Genomic DNA, 26438 nt, shown 5'->3' on the forward strand with positions numbered 1-26438 from the left:
CCTTAAGTCAGGTGAGATTTCTAGTGCAGATGCACATTCAGGAAAATAGAAACCCCTCAGTTCTCCTGTTCCTAATCGAATGTGTGGAACTTGAGTTTCTAGAAATAAGAGCTGCATCCAGATGAAAAATAAGGACAGAGGTTTGTATGAGTAAATAAAAATGGTTGTTAACTGTGTAGAGCTAACAGGCTGAGTTGTTGGATACAGTTCTGGTGTAATACAAATAAAACTGGTCTAGGTTCTATAAGCTTATGTTGAATTATGCAACAGATAAATATTAGCTTTCCATATTGTAAGTCCTGGGTTTTCCTTGTAACACCTTTTATCCTCTTAATAGGGCTTGCATAATACTAATGCAAAATGTGCACGCGACAAAGCTTGCTGTTCCCACTTAATCATAAAATATTTCCATTTCAGCTCAAATCAAAGAGAAGATGAAAGAAAGGGAAAAGAAGCAAAAAGAGAAGAAGAAGCACAAAATAATGAATGAAATAAAGAAAGAAAATGGAGAAATCAAGTTACTGCAGAAAGGTAGGTTAAACTGCATAGTGTTTTTCTTAGCGGTATTTAAAACCTTTGTAATTGGATTGAGTGCTGAATCTTAATACTGATTTTTTTATTTTAACTTGAATACCATTTTCTCAGCATAGCTGCTATAATGCTTGTAATTTAAAACTTTAATTATAAACTTGTCAACTGTGTTAGGTACTGCGATTAAAAATAGAACTCTTACCACAGCGCTTCTTGCGCAGTGTTCCTGAAAGGCACCTGAAGGGCAGTATGGTTCTTGGTCTCAGCCACCACGGGTTCATGAATGAAAGGTCCTGCTTAACTAACTTAATTTCCTTTCATGACAAAGTCACCCATTTAGTTGGCCAGGAGGGGCCAGCTGATATTATCTTTTTAGATTTCAGTAAAGCTTTTATACTGTTTCTCATACTGTCCTTCTGGACCCAGTACCCCCTCTGCAGCTAGATAAAAACGTAACGTGAGCAACTGGCTGACAGATAGTGTCAAAGGGTTATAATAAATGGGGTTACATCAAACTGCTGGCCAGGCACTAGTGGGGTACCCCAGGGCACTGTTGTAGGGCCAGTACACTTTAATGCTTTCAATAAATGACTTGGATGTAGAACTGTAGGGTGTTTTGAGCAGGTTTCCTGACAATATTAAATTGGGAGTAGCTGTTGATTCCGTCAAGGGTGGAGAGCCCTTGCAGGGAGAAATCCTGCTTCTCTCAGTCTCTCTTTCTGTGAGTGATGCTGTGCTCCCACAGTCATTTTCCTGGCCCATTGCTGGACTTACTCCAGTATGCCCATGTCTGTCTTGGGCTGCTGACCCCGAGTTCTGTGTAACACTCCAGATGTGTTACACCAGTGCTTAGTCAAGTGGAAGAAAAATTGTCACCATCAGCCTGCTGGCAGAGCTCTTCTTAATTCTGTCCAGGAGGCTGTTAATGATGGCTTATGGTCAGTTCGTCATTTGTGAGGACCACAAACTCTTTTCCATCTAGGCTACTTTCCAGCCAGTTTTGTCTTCAGCCTGGATGGGGGCACGGCTTTGTTATTCAGTGCAGTACTCTGTGCTTCCCCGTGTTGACTGTGTGAGACTTTTATTGGCTCAATTCTCTGCAGCCTATCGGGGTCCTTTTGGCTTGGCAGTACAGCCTTCTTGTGCATCAGCTGCTCCCTCCTTCCAGGTTTACACTGTCTGCAGACCTGCTGAGGAGAGTGGTTGCCTCACCATCCCCATCATCAATAAAAATGTGTAGTGTTGTCCCAGGGTATCAGCACCTGGGATTCTCTGGTAGTGGCTGTCCTACTGGACTCTGTGCTGCAAATCACAGCCCTTTGAGCATAATAGTAAAGTCTGTTCTTGATCCCTCTGCATTTGTTGAGGCTGTGTGAGTAGACCCAATATTTTTTATTTTCAGACTCTGCTTTCATAGTTCAAGAACAAATTTCTGATAGATTTTTCTGCTACTATATCTGATGTAGGATTTCATTTACAACAAGAAATAAAACCCCCATATCAAAACACTGTCTTCAGTGCATTCATATGAGGTCATGGACAAGCGATTGTGAAATTACTGTGTCACAGTTCAGAGTATAAATGCAGCTCCAAGTAATTGCATTAGCAACTGGCAGCTGGTCACCTGTGCTGATCAGTCTCAGTATCAGCTTAGACACTGTGGAATGTTCAAGCTGGTGACTTCCTGTGAAAAGATGCAACTTGTCTTTGTGTAAAAGGAAGTTGGTGGTTGAGATACTGAGCAACGCATAACTGCCTTAACAGTGAGAATGTTCAGGTTGTGTTTCTGTGCTGTTCTTTCCTATCTTGTGTGCTGAATGGCAATAGAGATGGGCCGCAGGGTAAGAACTTGCAAAGACAGCAACTCTTGTTACACAGATCTAATGAGAGACACCTAATGAGGATATTGCACCTGAAATGGTGCTCCATTGTTTGAAGTGGGTGTTTAATAAAAAAAAAAAAAGGCATGTGCCACAGGGGTTGTGTAAGATTACCTCTGCTTGTTAGAGCTAGTTGAATAACAGAGTTTGTTGTCCTCACACAGAACAGTGCTGTAAGTGGGTTAAATGTCTGGTCTGTGTTTCACAGTCTCATTATCAGACAAGAATCATATTTTGGGTTTCCTTTAGAAATTGCGCAGCAATGTTTTGTAGAGGCAGTGCTGGGTTTTGCTGTGTCTGCGGTGTCCTGCAGAAATGGCTCCTGTTTCAGGGAAAGAAAGGGAAGTCATTAGGAAAGCAGGCAGATTCCCTCCGCTGGGTTTACATCCTGTTCAGAACAGCAGTTCTGGATGTGACTGTGGGCCTCCTGAGATCTGGCAGGGTGTGCTTAAGTGTTCTGTGATGATTGTACAGCATTTCCTGATTACTTCTGCTGATGTAGCTTTATGTGCTGAGCTGAGGGCCGGAGAGCGAAGGCTGATGTGCTTGTAGGTGCAGCTTGTATGTGTCTGTGGTCAGCATCTCTGTGACCTTCTGAAAGGTTGGTAACTCTTTGTCTAAGGATATCTTCTTCCTGGAACAAAATTAAGCTCTAAGCCTTCTTTTTCTCAGCTCAGAATTCACTGTGTGGACTTGAGAGCAGAGAGACTTCAGTGCCTGTCTGTGAAGACCACTCACTTCCTCTTAGGTGTCAGGTCCAGATCCTGTTCTAAAAATGTCACTGGCTGTCTGCTGAATGCTTTTATTCTTAAGTTGTGAAGGTGATGTTAGTGTTTTGATTTGTCTTTTTTCCTTTTTTTGCCATTTGTTTGAGACTTTCTTTAAGGTGATGGTGGTGATAGGCTGTTTAGCTTCAAACTAGTTAAACCAGTGTCCAAGATAAGGGTGGCTAGCTTGGGGAGAGGAAGTCAGTACTGAAGCTTTGGTGCTTTTTTAGGGAGTTGCTGTCCAAGCCTGATTTTGGTGCTTGGAGCTGCATGCTGGCAGTTTGCTACTACTGTTTGAGAAGCTTAAGGATGTGGGCTGTTCATCTGCCTGAATTTGTGTTGCTGTTTCTGTTGAAAGCAACTTGCCCTAGTTTGGAGGACAACTCTGAAAGGGCTTTTTTTTTTTTTTTTTTTTTTTTCAGCTCCTGACTTTCTAAAGGAAACATTTTCAGTGAGCCTGGTGGCTTTTGTATGCATCTGGGGCTAAATGCTTTTTTTTTTTTTCTGTCATCATTTTCACTAGCAGGTGTGTTTTCTGCAGAACAAGACTATGTAGTTGCTGCTGCCGCTTCTCTCTAGTTTTCTATTTGGAAGAAAGACCTGTGTTTTTTGGAAAAGAAGAAAACCTAGCAAAAGCATATTGTTTAATGTTAAAGAAATATAAGCAATTTAATTGTGCACTTACAAAAATCTGCGTGGTTGGGGAAGGAAAAAAAAAAAAAAAAAAAAAAAAGAAAATTGAAATATTTTTGTAAGGAATTTTTACATTGCTGTGATGACCTGGTCAAAGGCTACTGGAGAACCTGTGAGAAAAAGAGGGGAAAAAGAAAAAGGCTAATTTGTAAACAGTATCATCTTTTTTTCCTTTTAAAGCAAAACAAAAAGTCAGCCCTATTTTCCTGATATTTTTTATTTCTAAAAATGCAGTAGGAGAGATTGTCACTGTGTGTCTACAAGATTAAATGTGTTGGCTCACGGAATGACAAAATACAGGGAAGAGCTGAGAATAAACATACTTATCTTACTGGTATTAAAGTCTGTATGTACAAATTATTTTCGAAAGCTTTTTTTGTTTTGGAATTACATTTAATTGTACTTTCTTATGAACCTTCTAGATTTTTTTTTTATAGATGGGTTCTGCACAGAAGTGATTATAAAATCTGTATGCATGCAGCCTCCATCTGAGTCATACTGCGTGCTTTTTCCCCACTTGCTATATTTGGTCTTTGTGTTCCTCTACAAATCCTCAAGTGTTTTCCTTATTTAATACACTTGAGCGGATGGGGATGGAAGATGCTGAGGTAAGAGCACAGGAGGTGCAGCCCCCCACAGACTGTGTGCAGCAAGTTGCCAACTTGTACCTGTAAAATAGATGCATGCAGAGTAAGACACTTAAAATAACAGGTATGGTACGTGTGTTGAGATCATCTGAGAGCAGAGCTTTCATTCCTGTGGGCCTCAGACATTTTTCAGAGATAACACATGTGCTTACCTTGTGTTTCCAGTAGATTGCTGTTACGAAGTTTTATGCAGACATCTTTGTTTCCACTTGCCCTTTGTTCCTCCCCTCCTCTTTACCTGACTGCCTTGTTTCTACTGCTGAAGTTGTTGCTGCCTGTGCTACTCCTCTTAGCTAATGCCTTCAGTTGGCATGGATTGCTGAGACCCTGAGTGGATCCAATAGTGCTGGACTTGGGTGAGCCTTGCTGTGGTACAGGTGACACCATGGCAGCAGCTGCCAATAGGAGGAAGAGGAAAGCTGCTCTGGCACTGAAGGAGGGGAGAAAAAATCCACCAGAAAAAAAAACAACCCAAACCCCACACTGCTGCCTGTGAAACCTGTGCAAGCTGACCAGTTCTTTGTGTAATTTCTTTGAAAAATATCCAAATAATTTGTCTGAAGGACGTAAGTACGAATCATAGGCATATGATGGTAGGCTGTGGGTATAATGTGCACATGTATCGCTGTGAAGTAATCTGAATGTTTTCAGTGATTCTGTTTCAAATACAAGGAACTCAGAGGCAAGATTTGCAAGAGAATTGCAGCGCTGTCATACCTATGGAAAGCTCTTCCTTTGAGATCAGTGCTTCTGCCCTCAGGCTGTTATTGCTAGTAAATTGTTTTGGTTAACTTGCTAGGTGATTCCAGGCAGAGTGGATGCACACAATACAATCACAGGGCAAAAGATAAACATTTGGTATGTGTGAAGTTGGCTTCCTTTCTGGAGCTACTGGAGAGAACCCAGTGTAGGGCTATAAAGACTAATGGGACTGGAGCACCTCTGAGGAGGGGCTGAGGGATCTTGGCCTGCACAGCCAAGTGGTGGAGGAGGGTGGAGGAGGCTCAGGGGGGCCCATAAGTACCTGAAGGGAGGGTACAAAGGGGCTGGAGGTGGCCTCTTGTCAGTGGTGCCCAGTGCTGGGACACGAGGCAGTGGGCACAAATTGAAATACAGGAGGTACCCTCTGAACCGCAGGCAGCACTGCTGTGCTGTGCAGAGGGCTGAGCACTGGCACAGCCGTCCAGAGGCTACGGATCTCCTCCGTGAAGATGTCCAGAAGGTGCCTGGCTGTGGCCCTGTGCACTCTGCTCTGGGTGTCCCTGCTGGGACAGGGGTTGGGCAGAAGGGCACAGAGCTTCCTGTCAACCTCAGCCGCTCTGTGATTATAATTTCTGTGTCATAGATTAATTAAAATATTTTTTTCTCTGGACTGACCAAAGTCTTCAGGAGGTTTGGTATGGTTTACTCTGCCTGCTTTGAAAGTGTGCTTTTTCCAGCAGGGTGAAGGAGGCCTGTATGCTTCCTGTACTTCTTGAAGTAGAAGGCTTCATTGGCTGAAGATAATGAAATCAACACTTCCCACTCCATAATGGATTTTTAAAATCCAGATGTGAAGTTGTACAGAACTGTATCATTATTGGCAGCGGTGATTTTTGTTGTTCTCATTTTTCTATTTTAAGTGGCAGTACTTCCAATAACACTCCTGCTCTCTAGGACTGCGTGTTTTATTTATTTATGGGTTAGTGAAAGGGGTCTTGGCTACTCCTGTTCTGTGCTATTTTTTTGTTGCCTGTGGCTATGAAGCTTAAACTCTCTGGAAGACAAGGAGTAATTCATCTTTCTGGCCCAAAGTGGAGTTTCTGTGCTTATTCTTTGAAGACACAGTCTGAAGAGGTGGAGTGGAGCTGAATCTTGATTCCTGTATGTCAGTACCTTCAGTTTGAGTTGCAGTGAGAATGGCATAATGTGCTTGAGCCGTATGCCTGACTAGCCACATGGGACTGTGGGAGGAAAGGAAAGATCATTAATGAGTGTATTTCTTACCTGTCCCCCTACTGGAGAGTAGAAGGCAGAATTTCTGGATGGTGCTGCAGTAAGAGATGGTCGGTACAGCACCAAAGACTTAAGTAATGTTTTGCAGCTGCTGACAGGAGTACCTAGGCTAATGTTAAGCTGCAGAACAAGTACTGTACCAGCAGCTGATTCATACTTTTTGTGCCTCCTAAAATGAGGAGTAAAAAGATTCAGTGTTTCTGTCTTTGAGTTGAATTGGAAAAAAATACGGAAAAAATGGTCCCTGTTGAGACTCTTTGCTGATGTTTTTTACCTTTGTGTGGCCTTCCACCAAATGCTCTGTAGTTTTGGTGACTCCCAAAGCAGGGAAGTGAGAACTGACTTCAATGGCTGCCTGCAGTTACAAATGGTTATTCCTTGCTGACTGCTGCTGGCAGTCAGGAAGGCTGCGGGGTTAAAGGAGTGACTTAGCATTATTATTGATGTCTTCTGAAACTTCTGAAGTGCTCCCTACTCTGCCAATAATTTTGAGGGCTGTAATCTCAGAGTTGAAACAATTGGATGAAATAAGAACTCTGTGGCTTCTGCGAACGTGTAGTGTTCAATGAAGTCAGTCTGCGGACAAAGCGAAGTACTGTAGGTAACTGTGGAGTTCTTTTTACTTACACAAGTAAGTGCATTTGGAAGGAACTAATCTGCAGTTACCAAAGTTGAGGCTGTTTGTTGTCATTTTAAACGACACCATAGTACTATGTAATAATAATGGTGCACTGGAATATTTGTAGAATTCCAAAGTTTTGGATCTCAGTCCAGCCAGTAGATCTTGCTCTGCATGTGCCAGGGATAATGTGGCACTGCAGTAAATAAGTTTTTAACCAACCTCGAGAGAGAAACTTCCCATGCAGGTATTTGTGGTGGATTCATAGAATCATAGAATCACAAGGTTGGAAAGGACCTACAAGATCATCTAGTTGAACTGTCCTCCCATCACCATTGCTGCCACGAACTGAGCCATATCTCTAGCTCCTCATCCAGGCGCCTCTTGAACACTGCCAGGGACAATGACTCCACCACCTCCTTGGGCAGCCATTCCAGTGCCTGACCATGCTCTGAGAGAAAAAGTTCTTCCTTATATCCAACGTAAACCTCCTCTGGTGCAACTTGCAGCCATTTCCTCATGTCCTGTTTGTTGCCTTGGGGAAGGGGCCAAACCCCTCCTCACCACAGCCTCCCTTCAGGAAGTTGTCATCTCCCCTGAGGTCTCCCCTGAGCCTCCTCTTCTCCAGACTGAACAGTCGCAGCTCCCTCAGCTGTTCCTCATAAGACTTGTGCTCCAGACCCCTCACCAGTTTTGTTGCCCTCCTCTGGGTTAGTGCTCATTGTCTGATATTTGTGGTGTATTAGGCCTGATTTGCATAGAAGATGGTTAAAAATCATCCAGAGGGAGTTTTGCTGTTGCTGAGTATATGCATGCATGAGCAGCACGTGAAGAATGGAACTCTGTATTCATTCCTTGACAAATATAGTTCAAGTTCTATAACTCTAGTCATGAGGATATTGTTAGCCAAGCAGTAACACGGCATTAAAATGTATTTTTCTTTGGTCTTTTGTACCCCAGGGAAGTATGAGCTCAGTCTGCTTCTTAACACCAGCTGAAGGGGAAGGGTTCTCTTAACACTGAGGGGCGCTGAGTTTTTCTTCCCTGTTGTTGTTTGTTCCTGGAGTCCTACAGGAGTTCTGACTCACCTTAAGAAAGAAGCTTTTTTAAGAAAGAAGTCACAATCTTCATCTGTGTTTGTTTCTGAATCATGCAGTGGAAAAAATGCCTTGTTCGCAGGTGTTTGTTAATGCATCTTGGAGTACAGGGACAGGATGTTGTCATGCAATTCAAAATGTCTCATAGCTTGGTTGATGCTGGACTCCTGCAGTTCTACGTATACGTATTATGTACATTTATGTTGTGATTGCTAGAGAGGACTGAAACAGGTGTTTTGAAAGCTTACTGCCTCAGTAGTAATTAGCTGAGAAGTGAAATAAATGAGCTTGCATCAAGGGCTGCATTCATACTGCTTAAACCAAAGCTAGTTTGGATATGTCAGTGTTAGTGTTGAGATCTTTATTTTGCCTTTTGGATGGCTTTCTTACATTTTCACCAAATTCTAGACTGTCTGCTATGAGACAACTTCCCTGGCTTCCTAGGAAAGAGACGCTGTGTGTATGTAGCTCTTTTCTTTATGGCAACCTTTCTCCAAATGTCAAAGCAGCACTGTAGGTTTTGGAAAAGGCCGTGCATTTTGCTTTACAGCACTTATATATATGCAGCAGTGAAGTGACTGAATGGATGTGGTTCTGTTCCTCTCTACAGATAATACAGAAGAAGAAGAAGAAGATGGAAGCACTGTATTGGGCATTGCTGATAGGAATTGTGGTATTTCAGCAAACTGATTCCTCTCATTGTTCAAGTCTTGGCAACTTCTGAGCAGCTATAAACACCTACTTCAGAGTGTGTGTTTAAGTTCAGCAGAGCAGAAGCCTGAGGCTAAAAGAATGCCACATTCTTCTTTGGAGTTCTGTTCAGGTTTTGCTGAAGAATACTACTACTAGAAGTCATTGCTTTCCATTTGGTGTTTGTATTCCTCAGGAAAATGTCAGCTGTGTGCTATAATAATTGAATGCAAGTACTCTAAAGTTGGGTCTAAGTGGATGTCAAGGCAGTTTGAAGGATATGCACAGTTCAGTGGATGTGTGTGCTGTAGTAGCTGAAGGAATTTTCAACCAAGATATTACACTTTAATGTGCAATGAAAAAAAGGAAGACTTAAAAATCTGAGTCTTTGCAGTGAGGTTTGCTGGGAACTTGTTCTTAGTTCGTGTGTGTGTGTGTTAAGGCAGTATTTTGTGTACAGGGTTTCTTCCACTTAAGAAGTCAGCCTCTTTGGGGGCCTGGAGTGGGCAGGTGAAGGCAGGGTGGGGGGTGGGCAGCCTACCTCAGCAGATCACGCTGCTACTGGCAGGAGCTGGTTCTGCTGCTCCTTTCCTCTGCATGCTGTCACTTTTTTTTTTTTTGGTGCTTTAGCTCCTGTCAGGCAATGCCAGGAAGCAGTTCTGTTCACTGATGTAGCAGCAGACAAGCAAATAGTTTTCTGCTGAACCGTTAAGTCAGTTTGTTTTGCAATCAGATGAGCATCAGTCAGTACAAGGAGGAGGTGCTGTGGAATTGTGTGCCAGGAGCTGTGGGAGAGAGATGAGTGGGAATTGGGCTCCGCTTATCCATGGCCATGAGCCATGCTCAGCTGTGTCGTGCATTCATATTTGAAGGCTGAACAAATAACTGAGAATCTGACATTTTTCTCATCTGCCAGTATTGTGTTTATAATACAAAAATCTTTCTCTGAGAAATATGACATCCGGAGTATCAGACTGGTGCATACTCTAAAAATAATGTTTCCTGAGTACATCATTGCTGCCAGTATGAAAATAGAGCTCTTAGCAGAATTGCAGTCTTGTGTAGGCAGTAGCTTAAGCCTGTGTGAATTTGAGGGAGGCTCAAAATGACAAACCAGCTTTTCAAGTAAGGCTGTCTTTCATTTTCTGCTTGAAGTGCCTTTAGAGATGTTGGTATGTAATTTTTTCAGTTGTGTTTCATTCTGCTATTATTTAGAGTCCTACCTGAAGTCCTTTCTTGTGACTTTTTGTCTCAAGGTCTTTTTCCTTTCCTGTCCATTGGCATTGTTAATCTTGAAGAGAGCGTTCATACATTGTCTCCCAAGGGTGGAGGCAGCCATTTTCATTTCTCTCTCTCCATAGCTCAAGCAGCAGTTCAGGCAGCTCTGTTACTTCCCATCATAGTTGTTCTGGTGGGCTTTTATTACAGCTGTTTGATCTTTCTGTGGCTGTTGCTCTCTTGGTTTTCAGTTATCTTGGAGTTGAAAATGGCTTCAGTAAAAGATCTGTGGGAGAGAGGTGTTTGGAGATGAGGGGTTGCCAGCAAGTATTTATTTGGCTCGATATTTTTGTACAATCATGGTACCTGGGTAAGCATGTACAGATGAGCTGTCAGTACTTGATATGTATAAGAAAAACTCTTGCAATCTGTGAGCAAAAGTAAAACAAATGAACAATGCCAAAAAACAACCAACTAAAAAACTTGCAAAAAAAAGAAAAAAAAACCAAAAATAAACCCAAACCCTAGCCAATTAACTCCCTCTCCCCCCCCTCACCCCCCCCCCCCCCCCCCCAAAAAAAAAAAAAAAAAAAAAAAACCAAAACAAAACCCCACAACCCAGTCTGTACTGTGCTTGTACTCCAAGTGAACAGAAAATCTCCCTGACACTGGAAGGGCAGTTGTGTTGGTTACCAGGTTTAAAAGAAAAGTTCTGTGGTTAGCTGTTTTCTTTCCTTCTGAAAGCTTCATGGAGATGTTATGAAAACAAACCCAGGAAATGATAGATGTTCTTTGTGTCAAAAATGCCTTAATCCCTCTTAAGAAGGTTTAGAGTACTTAAGTAGGTGTAAACCAAGTTAACTAAACTTGTTTTTACATCTGTGTTGACTGCAGACCTTTTTGGATACATTCAGGCCAAGTTCTTAAGTCTGGTAGTTTATTAATGTACTGGATTACATTCAAGCTATCTAATTGTGTATTGTTAAATCAGTGTTTGCTTTTAGTGTGTTTTAAAAGCACCACTGCTGTTAAGACCTTACTTACCTAATTAAGTGCTGTTTTGTAACCTGAAAAGTTTCTATTTTGTCACTCATTCATTGAGCTGCCTCTGAAATGTATTTGGTGATGTGTTCAAAAAGAAAAAAAGTCAACCATGGCACTTTGCAGAAGGCATTGAATTAAATTGGTTGCTACTTGAAAAGGCTTCTCAGGAGATGCAGCCAAAGACAGAGAATGGGACAGAGTGAAAATCGGGTAGTCTTTCTTCTTCTGTCTGTATGCTGTAGAAATTGAAGTTGGCAATTTTTGAGACAGTTTTGTGCAAATACAGGTTCACAAGCTGTACAAATAGCATATGTTGCAATTAGTAGTAATTTAAAGTCATCTAGTTGCTGATGTTCACTAGGACATATAAGTACTAATCTTTGGTCTGAGGGGTTCGTTTAATGACTGTAGGTGTATTAAAATATAAGAGAACACATAGCAAGTGGCTTCTTGCTTTAACTTTAGATTATGTTGTGGTTGGTTGCCAGTGATTGTAACCCTGATGAGCATAACTCCCATCCCTTTCCTGGCCTACATCAAGTTCTGGACCTGAGTTGCTGGTCCCTGGAAAGATGTGGGCTCTGTCTGAAAGCAAGAGAAACAGGTCGGCAGGTAACCCCTGCTATCTCTAGAGCTATCTCTAGCTCTACTTTGCTACTGCATTCAGCACTCAAATTCCAGATGTTATATATGCAGATGGCCATACTGTTTGGAAGTGTTGGACTTAAAGTATCCTTCAGTATAGCAATGAATATTCAGGTTTAGAGTGGTGCAATTTTTTGGATACTGCAGTTCTTTGGATACTCTCTTCTGATGTGTTGACAATCAGGAGGGAGAACGCCTAATTCTGCGGTCTGAGGTTTGGGTTGAGATTTTATGGTCTATAATATGGAACTGTCCTTTTGTCATAAGCCACCGAGTTATTTTTATTTTCCTCACATGAAACTAGTGCCATAATGACACCAGTCCAGTACCATAATGTGGGCGGCAGTTGATTTTTGTCAGGTGATGATGTTTCCCTCAGGTACCTTGGCATCCTTGATGAGTTATTGCTTACTCCTGTAAGGATTAGGTAGCTGCTTGCACATGTATCTTTCCTTCCTGGTCTTCCCATGCTGAAAGATTTTAGAAGTGCTGTGGCAGAAAATGTTAACGAAAAAATAGTGACTTGTATCTACCAGATGAAGCAGTACTATTACAAAGGTCTGTGCTGTTTTTACATTAAGTTTAGCCTAATGGAAGGACAGATTTTCATGAGGACCCTGTGCCTTCTGACAATTGTATGTGGTTAGCTAAAAATGAGATTGTGCTCGTAGTTTGCTACATTAAATCAGATTTAAATGGGAGTCTTTGTAGCTCTTAACTGTGTGGATTAAGTTAAGAAATCCCGGAGCCCACTTCCTTGTTTAGGCTAAGTAAGCAGCAAGTGACCTCAGGGCACTTCTTCCCACTACAAGATGAGAAAATAGAAGATAGGGAGATAACGAGCTTGCTGCCTGCGCTTCAGAAGTCCCGGAGGCATTTGTAACTGCTGTTGCAAACCTCAAGAAACTCAGAGGCAAGTGGCTTAATTGCTGCTGCTTCTTTCCAATGTCTGCATAAATTCCAGTTCCAAACCTTTTAATTAACAGCAAGAATGTGTGATTCTGTTCACCAGAAGTTGTGATCTTTTTACTTTTGTAAGGACTGCTTTGTGAATTACTTGAGCTGAGGATTGCAAAATTAAATTAGTCTGCTGAAACACAGCAGTAGAGGCTGCCTTGAAAATTAGTATGCTACCAAACATTTGTAAATTTGAGGTTACTTAGAAATTGTGCATTTCATTGCAAGATTTCTCTAAACTTCTGTGTCTGAACATGCTTATTTGGAGTTGCTGATTGTGAGTGTGACGTGGTTAGTAATTTGATTCTATGAAATCATGATATGAGATTGTATCAACTGCTTTGTTAGACTGCCCTGAAGTCTAGAAGTCTTTGGTTTATCTCATTTATTCCAGCCCTTGGCACCTCTCCCCCAAGCACTGGAAGAACAACGCTTACAGAGGAGGCATTTATCTTCAATATTGCTTGAACACAGTGTCTACTAATGACTACTTACATGCACAGATGTGCCCTTACATCTTATTTTCAATTTAACTTGCATATTATGTAAGGTTATGAGGTCTCTTTTTAAAAACAAAACAAAAAGTGTATGGTCAGGTTTTTGGTGTTTCCACATGTATTTCAACAACGTTCTATTTTGTTTCTGGAAGAATGCCATGTAAAGCCATCTGACAAGGTAGGTCATAGCAACATTTGTAAGCAGCTTGCTGATGGTTGATATTCATTGACTGTAAATCTCTTGTTTGGCAACGTTTATGGACAGCTGTTGTGTAATTGATCTGAACTTTCTGGTTTAGAAGTTGATGAAGAGCACTTAGTGTGGCTGTGGTCTGTGACCAGCTATGAGAGTAGCCCTGGAAATCTTTTTTCTTTTTTGCTGTAAGTTGTTTTTGTTCTCCTTTATGTTAATCAACAGTTGTAGCCTGATCCTTGTGCCTGTCCCTAATAGTCATTTTCATTAAGATACACATTTTGGGATGTGTGCCTTGTTGAATGCTTTGATAACTTAATCCTGATCTCTGGATAAGTGTTCTTTATCTGAAGGTGTTTACAAGGTCTTTTTTTCTTTTGACAGCTGGGAAGGAGAAACCAAAAATGAACGCAGAAGAGCTACAGATAAAAAAGGTTAAGAAGAAAAAGAAAAAGAAACATAAAGAGAACGAGAAGAGGAAGCGTCCAAAAATGTACAGCAAATCCATTCAGACTATCTGCTCAGGACTGGTTTCTGATGTTGAGGATCAGGAAGCCAAAGGCATCATAGATGATCATCTTAAGGATTTCAATGGGAAAAATATGGATCCCAAGAAGGACTGTGAGTCCAAGATACCAGAGAACAGTGAGTTTCCATTTGTCTCGTTAAAGGAGCCACGGGTTCAAAATAAACTCAAAAGGTTGGACACATTGGAGTTCAAACAGCTGATTCATATTGAGCACCAGCCTAACGGAGGTGCATCAGTTATCCATGCCTACAGTAATGAACTCTCCCACTTATCTCCTGTGGAGATGGAGAGATTTGCAGAAGAGTTTGTGGGTCTGGTTTTTAGTGAAAATGAAAACTGTGCAGCTTACTATGTAATGGGTATTGTTCATGGGGCAGCTACATATTTACCTGACTTTTTAGACTACTTTTCATTTAATTTTCCCAATTCACCAGTGAAAATGGAGATTTTGGGAAAGAAAGATATAGAGACAACGACTATGTCAAATTTTCATGCTCAGGTAAGAGGTTATATATTTTACTTTCTAAAGTCATGTAATGGTTTCAAACAACTGTGAAATGGATTTTCTTAGAATACAGTCACCATTTAGCTGTGCTGAGTGGATGAAACAAGACTGGAAGCAAGGTTGTTCTTTGTTAGTTCTGCAGTGCTAAGGAGCTTATTAACTGAGGAGAAAAGTTGCAATTTGTGTGGGAGGGGAAATGTTTGCATGCACGTGGTCGTAGGTTTCTTTGGATTTGTCACTGTCTGAAGCCTAACTGAGTTTCTGAGGGCTAAAATGACTTAGCTGCAGCTCTCTGGGCTTCTAAACTGTAGCTTTTCTATATGAGCTTCTTCATAAAAACTGAAGTATTTTAATACATCAGAAAAACGTTACACGTAAAACCTTTGCAGGGAACAGTTAAGGAGCTTCATATGTAGTTTGAGACTTCTAAATCTGTTCATAAAGGAGAACTTGACAGTGGTTCATAGAGCTATTAATTTGATCCTTCCTGGTTGCGTTTGCCCTCAGTTAGTTGTATTCCCTTGAAAGCAGTTAAGCTGTGTGGCAAAATGGCAGGCATCTTCTGAATCAATTTCTTTCTGTTTTCATTTTCAGGGAGAGATGACTGTATAGTCTCATAGCAGTCACTACAGGTTAAACACCACCTTGCTATTTATAAACTTGCTGTAAATGATATGAATAGTCTGTATGCAACAGTAATGTATTTCAGGTCCTGTAAGTTTAGGAAAAAAAGTACTTTCCTAGATTGCAACCTTGGTAATGAGAGTATTGTGTAAAGCTGTTAGAGATAACCTGATACTATTATGAGGACACTTAGTCCAATTTTTCTGTCGGTATTGACTTTAGTTCACAGTTAACTGTTTAAGTTGCTTAGAAATAGATTCCTATTTGTGAATATTAAATGTTATTTGGGACACCTATTAACTATGTTAGCCTTATTTAGACTGTTATGAGGAGTTCAAATGTGAGTCACACTGTTTGATTTAAAAAGATACGCTTTTGTTTCTACTACATAAATATTTGTATGGAGCACTGCTGAAAAAAGTCATGCAGGTCACCTGCAAGTGTGTATAGAACTGAGTTGTTGCTGCAAGGGAATGCGTGCAGCCCTGGTTTAAAGAAAAGAAACAAACAAAAAACCCATCCACTGCCACACAAAGTGAATGTTCTGTAAATCCACTAAAATGTTGTGAGTTTCACCAACAAAGCAATGATTCTGTGTACACGATACATTATGGGAGCTCCCCAGAGCTGTTCTGTCTGATGCCATTTCACATGAGGAAGCTGGATCTGTGTATGTATTCTCTTGGGCAGCATTAATGGAAACATAACTGTGTGCTGTTATCCATCTTAAAGACATACTTAAGAAATGCCTGGACTTGATTTCTGTGAATTGCAATGGAACTGTTACTGGTTAATTTGATGTTACAACAGTAATATCCAATATCCACAGCTGAATCAGTTCTGTGGTCACTGCTTTTGAGATCGTTTCCCTCCTCTACTGTAAATGAAGGAAGAACAGAAAACGTAGCAGGTGAAAGAAGCTGAACTTTACATTGCAGCGTTTAAATCATTCATTGACTTTGTAGTCATCAAATCTACATTTCACTTGTCTAGAGGCTTAGTTCTGCTGTCTTCCTTTTGTTTTCTCTATTTTTCAGCAAGCTTTTGTAGCTTTTTATCACTTGTCAGGATTTGGTTGCGTGACAGACTGCTGGGCTCCTATTACAGTTTTGCTCGCATAAGAGGTGCTGTGTGTAAATGATGTGTATATGTGTACGCCAGACTTCTTCATGTGGTCTTTTACACAGCATTACTCGTATCTGGAATGCAGTGGTCAATACCTTGGTTGCCTAGCTATTGATTCTATTTTTCCTTACTGCTGTTATTTTAAAATCTTCTGTCTGCATACGTTCTCCATGTTACCAGGTGACTTGCTGCAGCTTAGATTTCCTTCGCTCAGAGTTTCTTTTCTGACTGGAGCCAGTATCAAAGGTTTTTGGGAAGGAGTTTGAGGGCATAGCAGTCATAGTGGTACTGTGCCACAGGGCTCACCTTCCACAGGTGTCAGAGGGCCTTTTCAGATCTGAGGGCTGTGAGTTGTCGTTTTTGACCTCTAGCTGTACTTCTCTTGCATGAATCTCACTTGTTAGTGTCCACCTCTTTTTTTCTTTTCAGTTTTCTGTGTCTTAATTTTAAAAAAAAGTACTAAATGATTACATAACCTGTTACTTTTTGGGTGCAGTTCGGCACTATTTTCCCTTTGTGCTGAATTTTTTGTTGAACTTGAAGAGGTTGTTGTTCTGTATTGCCTTGAAATTTTAAATGTAGTTTCTCTTCCTGCATTGCAAATGCTCTGTACTCGTGTGTTATGCGGTGCTCTGAGCTGCGTGTGCAAAGGTGAGTGCGTTTCTGATGCCCAGGTAGGAGCTCAGTGTGTCTGGTTTGCTTTGAATATCTGTCTCAACCTTCTTTAGTATTAAAAGTGTTTAATACTAATCTCAGCTATTGCACTTTTTAAACTAAAACACTGAAATGAGGTTGACATCAGTAGGTGAAATTCTTTGATTGTTTTTGAGACCTCTTTGTGATGTGTGTAACCATTCTGACAAACCTGACATTTATTTAGCAAATATATTTCGTATCACCAAAGTGGTATGAAAAGAATGGTCCAGAGAAGGAGGAATGAGTTAAGCCTGGAGCAGAAGTATTGGAGTGTTGTATCAGAGGTGAATTTAATTTTTTCTTCCTCTGCTGGATTCTTTCAGTACCACTCAGTGAGCTTCAACCACATTTTATCAATTCCTTTTTCCCCCGTGTCGGATAGAAGTGATGTATTTTCTCCTGTTGGGAGATGAGAAATGGGGTGAAGCTTGTGAGACAGCTGTAGTAGGTTTGAGTTGGGATTGGTTCTGTCTCATCAGAGTGAGCTGTTAAATTTTGGAGAGAAAGAAACTGGAGAGTTGTACGTCACTCATCTCAGGTCTGTACTTAAGCACTGCTAAGTAAGTTTTTTTTGTTGTTAATATAACAGTTCTTTTGTGAATCATTTCTTGATTGAGGCTTGATGACTGTAACTAGACAACATGGAATTAGCTTGGGTGTCCATCCCTGGATTCCTTTATCCCTGTAGACTGATAGCTGCATCATTTACCTGATAGCTTTGAATCTTGTCAAGTTCTTAGGAGCATTATTAAGAATGCTCCTGAACGATCAGCTTTTGCCACCTGCTTGGAGCTCATGTCACTTGAGATCAGCTTGTTAGTGCTGTCCAGGCACATTGCTTAACATTTTGAAGCTGTGATTGTGTCCTTGTGCTGGGCAGGTGCAGGCTTTGTATCTTGCTAGAATCTCAGAGCTCAGGCTTCCTGTTCAATTGTAGCAGTGCTTACTGGGTTGATTTTTTTATTTTTTTTCTTCCCCGCTCTTCAGCCTGGTTGGAGAAAAAGCATAATTTGTGCGGGTAGAAGAAACCCTGAGCAATACAAAACAGTTTCTGTGCTTCAAGGCAAGGCTTGACTGTGTTTGAAGCCTTATCTGACACATCCTTATCTGATGTGCTTGCTGAGATCTCCAGGTGATTCCACACTTCCCAAAGGAATCTGGTGAACAATCTTCTTTTCTTGTTTGTCCTCTTACCTTAATCCTCTCTCTATTGCTTTTATTCTTATCAGTAGTGGACAAGACAAGCACCACATGCCTCTCTTTTAGTGTTTTCCAAGTTTGACACCTTATATCCTGAACTGATGCACGCTTGCTGAGCCCTCTTTACGCTCTCTTCAGTCAATCCTTCTTGTTGATGTTGAATTTAAAAAGAAGACCAGTGTCTGGTATGTTGCTGTTGTAAAGGAGTATGAGAGGATTGCTTCAGGTGGCTCACAAATGATTGCTCTTGGTTGCTTACTCTTGCCTTTCAGAGCAATTTATGATCTGTCGTAGCAGCAGCTCTTGCAGAGTCAATTCTCTTTTCATTTCTATGTGCAATCAATTATGTGTAGATACAGCTGAGTATAGTTTTTGCTTTCATGCAACTTGAATTACATCCTGTGCATTTAGAGCCCTTTCGGAGATGTTTTGAACCTTTCCTGTAGCAGGCTTGGAGCTTTGTGTTACCTGCAGCTTTGGTAAGCATATGCTGTTCAAAGGAAAAATCCTTGGTGAGTATCACAGTGCAGGGCCTTTCATATTGATATTGTTGTGATGAAATGGTTCCACTGTTTGCAGTTGCTAGATTCTATTTATATCCTTTGAGAATGCCTATACTATCATTGAAGGAAAGGTTTGTTTTTGTTTGGCTTCATTGTTCTTTGACTTATTCATACTTTCAGTTTTTGCCATTTTATTTTTTAGGCTGAAACACTTAGCTTATTTCCCCCCTGCCCCCAGGTGCATCTAGGATAAGTGTTTGTGTCCTGCTTCTCTCACCACCTGTTTATACAAGGTTGTGTGTTTATCTTACACCTTGAAGAACGTGTTTTGAGTTCTCACTGAATTGCGGCAGCTTGCTTTCTGCATTGGCTGCCTGCTTTGTTACTGTAGGGGAGGTGAGGATGATCATCCTGAAGCCCATCTGATTTGGGACAAGCACTGTATGTTTTGCACCATTTGAAGTGTGGTTGGATAGGCTGTCAGAGCTTGCCTAGTACCTCTTGCTGCTGAAAGAGGATGTGCTTGTTCTTGCTTCCAGCTGTGTGTCCTTGTGCCAAGCTGTGGCGTTTCTCAGAGCTCATGTGAGCCTATTTGGTTTGTTAATCCAGCTGAAAATTTTGTCTGCTCCCATATGATTGGTTTTAGTTCATGGTACCAGAGGGACAAGTGCAGGACTACACGGTCAATCCCATCCTGTGACAGCAAGCGATTTACTGCTTCAGAGATGGAACTTGACCCCTTGCACCTTCGGAAGTCTCATCTTCCTGTGTTAATTGGAGTAGATGTGGGGTATTTGGGTCGTGTAAAGAACAGTAAGTGTGCGAGAGGAAGGAATGCAATGGTGATGATGCTGATGTTCATGTAGTCACTTCTCAGGTCAGTGGTCATCCTTTCTTTCTGACAGTTCTGGGAATCTTTATCTTTTATTTTTCTTTCCCATCCTCCTCTTTTAGCAGGTTTATCTTTGGAGAGATTTTCCTGATGTTCACTCTTCCTGATTTGTCAAATCCTGCTTGCTTTAAACATACTTTTTGTCTGCTCTCCTACTTGAGGGGACTTGCTGAAAACTTTTTTTTTTCCCCCCACGAAAATCTGAAGTGTTTGCATGCTATTTCATTTTCTTATCACTAAAGATTTGTCTGTTTTCATATATTGTGGTGTTTGCCTTGATTCAGTGGTCAGAGGAATTCTTTATACGTTATATGCATCATATCAGTTGTTTTAGCTTTCACTTTAGGTAGAATTCACCTTGCTTTTAATCTTTCTGAATGTTTGGTTAAAGCTGTAAAGGTTATGAATAGATGCTTGCTGTTACACAAGTTTCCCCATAATAAGGTTTTTTTTCCTCTTAGGTGATGACAAAATAGAATTTTTAGCTTGTTAAAACACGTTGTACCATTGTGTGTTTATCTCATAATGTGTAGGATTCTGCAGGAGACTTTTTAAATGGATGGTGGCAGCCTACTGTCTTCAAAGCAGAACTGTTTATTATTTACTGTTTAACTTTATTAAATGGTGTTGAACAGAGAATCAGTTCACATGGAATGACATCAGAAGCCTGCATTATTTGTTTTGCATGTAAAAGTTACCTTTCAAGATTGCTTGTGAACAGTGTTACCAACAGATACCAAATGAGTTTTATGTTGCTTGTTCTCGTTGGGTTATTTTGTATTGAGGGAAAAACAAACTAAACAAAACTGTCAAGGTATGCATTGGAAACATGGAAAGAATCTGAGACTGAATGTTGTCAAAGCTCTTCTTGAGTTAGAGTTGTGTAATAGCTACTTTGGCTTGGCAAGATTGTTTTATGTGAAAGTTGGAATTCTTTGTCAACTATTGCACTGGTTTTTGTGTCAGTGGAATACAGAATATTAGGTTATCTTGCTTCTAAATAGTTGGACTATCTGTCCTTTGTTGTTTGAGGATTTCAGCTGTGATGTGAATGAAGTATGTGAAGTGATAGTATTGACTGCAGTCATAAAAGGACACTGGTGGAACTGTACTGTGATAAAAATGCTGGGATGTGTCTCCTGAAACTTCTGTTCAGAAAGAGGCATACCGTGTGTGCGGAGTGAGGACGTGGGTGATCATCTCTGTCTGTGGCACAGCTAAAGGAGGAGGTTGAAGGATTAGGGAGCATGATGGAGTGAGACAGAGATAATGAGTGGAGCTGCTTCCTGCTATCCCTGCAAGAAAAGCACTGGGGGATGCTCTGCAAGTAGTGGTGGATTTCCTACTCTCTTGTCATCGGACAGGAGGAGGGGGCTTAAGAGATGGGGAGGAGTGGAAACGGGTCTCTGCTTGGGGTGGCAGGGAAGCCCTCTCCCTGCCTGGCTTGCCTTCCCAGGTGCCCTTACACAGTAGGTCTGAGGCTATGCAGTGTGAAGGACAGCTCAGTGAGGATGTTGAAGAAGATCCATTCAGAGAGTTGTCTGGGGCTTGTCAGCCAGTCAAGACTGCCAGTGCCTGGAACGAAAGAAGGGTGGTTGTCATACATGCCTCCCTCTGAAGGGAACGGAGTGCCAAATAAGCTAACCAGACCCACAGGGGAAGTCTGCTGTCTCCCTGGGGCCTGGGTCAGGGACATTGCTAGGAAGCTCCCTGGTCTGGCATGGCCCTCTGGTTATTACCTATTTCTGGTAGTTGGCAGAAGTGAAGTCATGTGGAGAAGCCTGAGGGCTCTTAACTGGGTCCTTAGAGCTGAAACTCTAGTGGAAAAAAGAGTGTTTACCATATCTGGAAGGAAGGCTAGCCAACTCAGGAAGAGTACAAAGATGTTGCTAGGGTATGCAGAAGGGATATTAGAAAAACAGTCACAGAATGAATTATAGAATCATAGAATGGCCTGGGTTGAAAAGGACCTTGAAGATCATATAATTTCAACCCCCTGCTATGTGCAGGGTCACCAACCACTGGACCAGGCTGCCCAGAGCCATGTCCAGCCTGGCCTTGAATGCCTCCAGGGATGGGGCATCCACAACCTCCTTGGGCAACCTGTTCCAGAAGTTCAACAAAGACTTATCTGGCTACCACTGTTAAAGATAATTGAAAATGTTTTTACAAGTACATTAACAACAGGAAGAGGACCAAGGAGAATCTCCATCATTTGTTGGCTGTGACAAGGGACATTACCACTAAGGCTGAGGTTCTCAATGCCTTCTTTAATAGTTAGACCAGTTATCTTCAGAGTACTCAGCCCATGCCCTTAGTCTAGAGTTCAGGATGCTACAGTCCTGCAGTTGGGCTAAATGGTCTTCAAAGGTCTTTGAACTTTTCTGTTCTAATCCAGTCATGGGAAAGAGATGAGATAGCAGATTCTCAAGAGCAGCTGAAAGTCTTTGTGTGCTTGCTTGCAGCTCTGAACCACGGAGCATGTGTGCTGCTGCAGGAAGATGTGGAAGAGAGTGAAGAGCTAGAGCTACTTCAGAAGACAGTGTTTACTGACAGCATCTGTCTCCATTGGCAGAATTTGTGTTCTTTCTGGCCAGGCATTCATAGTTATGGCCTACCTCTTAAATCTCTTTCTTAACATAAAAATAAATAGAATTCAAGGATGTTAATGCAAGTGCCAACTCAGTGTCCTGACCTAGAGTGGCAGAATGCTAAGCTACTTACACCAGTGGAAGACCCATCTGCTTGCATGTTAGGTTTATCAGTAAACTGTGGTTGATTCATTTATAGTTGTCTGTACTTTCAGGAAGTGTTGTTTGGGTGCTGCAGAATGGATCTGTCCAGTAAGCCATGAATGAAAAGCGTGTATGCCTTACCTATCCAAGTGCCTTCGTCCCGTGAGTCCTGCCACTTAGTGTCAGTGCAGACAGCTGAGGACTGACTGATGGAGATTCAACAGAAATGAGTATTTGCTGTTGTTTCGTAACAAAATCAGCAGTGTCATGCAAGAGAGCTGCAGGAATGTATAGTTAAGGATTTGGGGAATAGGGGAATGCTGCTCTTCTCAATACAGCTGTCATGGTTTGCCGTCACATTAACTCACACATTCTGTAGAGTCGTACTGTTTGTCAGTCCTCTGTGGCCTGGGTGTGTGTGACTGAGTTGATTGGAAGAGGGTTTGGCTCTCAGTTTCTGAAAGGCATCTTATCAGTGTAGCTTCTAAGGAGGACACAATATTGTTCTGCGTTGTATGCTTAATCTTTTCTGGAGTTGCTGCTAATTATCCTCTGCCCTACTGTAATTAATAGGAATTTTAATAGTCTGTTTTGGGTGAGGACTATAATTAAGCTGTGCTTCATTGTTTTCACTGCACTCTTTTTGCTTCGTTGCTTTGGATGCAGAATGCGTAGAGATGCAGTACAAAAGAAATGCTGTACTTGTTTGCAGTAATCCATCTGCTCTTCCCTCTGTTTTGATCTTGGTCATATTTCATCTGATAATACTGCTGTGTTGTTTAGCCTGTTAAATAGGAAACCAGAAGGGGAAGTGATCCTGATCAGTCTTGTGCTTAAGTGTTTTATTCATGTAACAAGACAGATAAGATTACTTAAAAACAGAACAACCTAACAACCTTCATGCTGTGTTTCTGTTTGAGTTTTAAAAAGTTGTTGGTTTTTTTTTTTTTTTTTTTGCAAGGGGTGAATGCTGTGGCCTTTAGAGTGGGAGGAGAGTGGAAGAAGTCTTAGCGTACGAAAAATAAAGGAGTGGTTGTCATTCTCTCTTTTCCTGTACCAGCCCTTTGTGGGCCTTCACTTCACTGTGGAGTTAGTCCAGTTAATGGACTCACAGAGTGGCTGTGTGGGAGAGGATGGTTAGCTGAGGAACTACACAGAGTGTGATGATCTGTAACTCAGGATGCTGCATAACTTACAGAAAAAGTAAAAATTTGGCTAGACTTAAGTATGCAGATCAGGTAATCAAGGTAAGAACATTTAGTTATTACTTAATGGTTGGGTTGTACTTGAATAGTCTTTCACAGTTACTGCTTTCAGAATATAGTTTTCTTGAAAGACAACATTCACTCAATCTTGCATTCAGACTTGAATTATAGGAAGTACAATTGTTATACATCTTTAATGGGATCTTCTGTCTTTGCTGACTTTGTAGTAATTGAATTCTTAATAATCTTAGGTATAATGAGAGTTTATGTAGGACTTGCTATCAATCAGAAAATGTAAACACAGATTAAAAGTGCTCATTGAATGTGGACTTGGAGTGATAACGACCTCAGTGTAACTTTAACTGTCATATTCTACTTATAGGTAAAAAGAACATACTCTCATGGTACGTATAGAGCTGGCCCAATGAGACAGATCAGCCTGGTTGGAGCAGTTGATGAGGAAGTGGGGGATTACTTTCCTGAATTCCTTGATATGTTGGAAGAATCACCCTTCTTAAAAGTAAGGACAGAAGGGAGTGGGGTGGGTGAAGGGGGACGGTGCTCTGGTAGTGTAAAATCAAGTGACTGTGCTATGATGTTCGCTTAGGTAATTGAGTTGCTTAATAAGCATGTTCACTCTGACAGATAAAGACTGCTTTAAGTGTATGTATATATATATACATATATATATATATATAAATTCACTTCAAAATTGTGCCTTGTATTTCCCATTAGTGTACGCTGCCATGGGGAACACTTTCTAGTTTAAAATTAGAGAGTCGTAAAGACAGCGATGATGGTCCCATTATGTGGGTACGTCCAGGAGAGCAGATGATCCCTGTGGCTGACATGCCAAAGTCACCTTTCAAAAGGAAGAGGTATGTTGATGCATTTTGTTTGATAAGTGTTTGGTTAGTATTCATTCTTTGAAAATTCATTTTACTTCTAACATTTTGCTGGCTTATATGTTACTTTAATGTAAATTGTTGAAAGTGTTCATCTCAAAAGATACAATTTTAAGTTGCTTTGCCTTACAAGAGTAGTTTTGATTGGTGATAATGTGTTTTTTGTTTATTTTCAAAATATTTTTATTGTTTACTGTCTGGCCAAGGGCACTGCTGGTTCTCTCAAGAGTTTTAAGAAGAATTTAAGGTTACCATCTGAATATTCCTCATGCAATGAATTTACAGTATAGTGAGGTGAAAACTGCAGGGAAATGTAAATAGGCATACAGCTATTGATATATGCCTGGAGACTGGTGGTGACATTCCTCTTCTTAAGTGTGATTGGATTTTTAAAGACCTCAAAGGACAGGGGCTTCTCTCTCATCTGAAAGATGACGTGTCCAGCCTTAAATCCTGTTTCTAAGTTTTCTTCTAGTACTGGGTATAAGCACTAGCTTGAGAGTGAGAATATCTGCTGCAGAAATTGAAAATTATATTGTGCCTTTGGAGCACTCTTCTTCAGGATTCAGGTACATAAAGGAAGCAGACAAGGAATGTTTGCAGGGTCACATACCTCAGGAATGTACTGTGAAGGGGATACAGGTAAAGTCTGAGTCTATCTGGAGATGAATTTGGTAAGGTGTAAAGAATGTGAAGGGCAACAAGAGGGACTTATGAAGGTGTATGTGCAGCAAGAGAGATGGATAGGGAAAATTTAGGTAATCTGCTGAATGGGGCAGAGGTCATAGAGAAACGAAGAGCAAGTTACTCACTGCTCCCTTTGTGCTACTCTTCACTGGTAGGTTTAGTCTGCAGTATTTCCAGGTCTAGAAGACAATTGGAGGGCTGGAATGAGGACTGTTTGCCTTCAGTGGAGGTAGATTGGATTAAGGAATGTTTTAAACAGATGAGATATGCAGAAGCACCTGGAGCCTGGCAAGATGCACCCAGAAGTGCTGCAGGAATTGGTCATATTGCAAGGCTGCTCTTGATTGTCTTTGAAAGGTTGTGGCGATTGGCCAATGTTCTTGAGAACTGGAAGAAAGCAGATAGCACTCTAATGTTTCAGAAGAGCAAGGAGCTGGACCTGGGAGCTACAGGCCAGTCAACCTTGCCTTGACCCTGGGAAGAATGCGACTTTGAAACATGAGGGACAGTAATAGATATTGGGTATAGCTAGCATCAGTTGGTAAATGGGAAATGGTGCCTTATCAACCTGATGGTCTTCCTAATGACAGAGAGTAGAGAGGCAGGTGCTGATCTCTTTGAAGACACCAGTGAGAATCTAAGGAGTGGCATGGTGTTGTGTCAGAGGGTCAAACTGGGGAGTAGGAAAAAGTTCTTCACAGGAAGGTGGTCAGGCCCTGGCATGGATTCTGTAGGGCTGGAGTCGTGGTACCAAATTGCCAGAGATCAGGAAGCATTTGAACTATGCTCTCAGACACAGGGTTGGAATTTAGACTTGATTCTTACAGATCCCTTCCAACTCCGTTTATTCTGTGAATCCATTCTAATCTACAACTAAATGATTGGCATAATGGATGAGGGTATTGCTAGAGTTGTTGTTTATCTTGGCTTTAGGAAGATTGGACACCTGTCTGCCTAACCTAACTTCCTAACACTCAAATTAATGAAGGACAAGCTAGACAGATGAAGAATGAAATGAATCAAGAATTGGCTTAATTTCTGTGCTCAAAGGGTTGTGATCAGCAGCTCAAAGTCTAGTTGCAGGGTAGTCTTTGTTCAATATTCCCATTAATGATGGGACATCAGCAAGTCTGCAGACAATATAGAATTGGAAGGAGTGATTGATGCACGAGAGGGTTGTGCTGCTAAGCCAGAGGACTTGACAGGCCAGGTCTTTTGAGGTCAGCAGAGAGAAGTTTGGGATCTTGTACCTATGAGGAAGTGTGCATCAGTTCAGGCTGGAGACTGATTGGCTGAAAAGCAGCCTGATAGATGAATACTTGCCAGTCTTCATGAATGACAAACTGTAAGCTGTCACTG

The 26438-nt window shown here is 41.3% G+C and overlaps 1 protein-coding gene across 2 annotated transcripts in view; it reads left to right on the forward strand.

The window, feature by feature from the left end:
* The window catches only part of RSBN1L (round spermatid basic protein 1 like), a 45418-nt gene that overhangs the window by 11411 nt on the left and 7569 nt on the right, over nucleotides 1-26438 (forward strand). The window contains exons 2-6 of one of the 2 annotated variants that reach the window (XM_052680867.1): nucleotides 418-531; nucleotides 13858-14118; nucleotides 14437-14501; nucleotides 23870-24007; nucleotides 24223-24365. In XM_052680867.1, coding sequence (XP_052536827.1) covers nucleotides 418-531; nucleotides 13858-14118; nucleotides 14437-14501; nucleotides 23870-24007; nucleotides 24223-24365 — 721 coding nt within the window. Of the gene's footprint in view, nucleotides 1-417; nucleotides 532-13857; nucleotides 14502-23869; nucleotides 24008-24222; nucleotides 24366-26438 lie in introns of both variants that reach the window. The other variant, XM_052680866.1, reaches the window with a different exon arrangement.

The sequence above is a fragment of the Tympanuchus pallidicinctus genome, unplaced genomic scaffold (assembly GCF_026119805.1).
Source record: "Tympanuchus pallidicinctus isolate F22 unplaced genomic scaffold, pur_lepc_1.0 scaffold19, whole genome shotgun sequence".
In the NCBI taxonomy this organism is placed as follows: domain Eukaryota; kingdom Metazoa; phylum Chordata; class Aves; order Galliformes; family Phasianidae; genus Tympanuchus; species Tympanuchus pallidicinctus.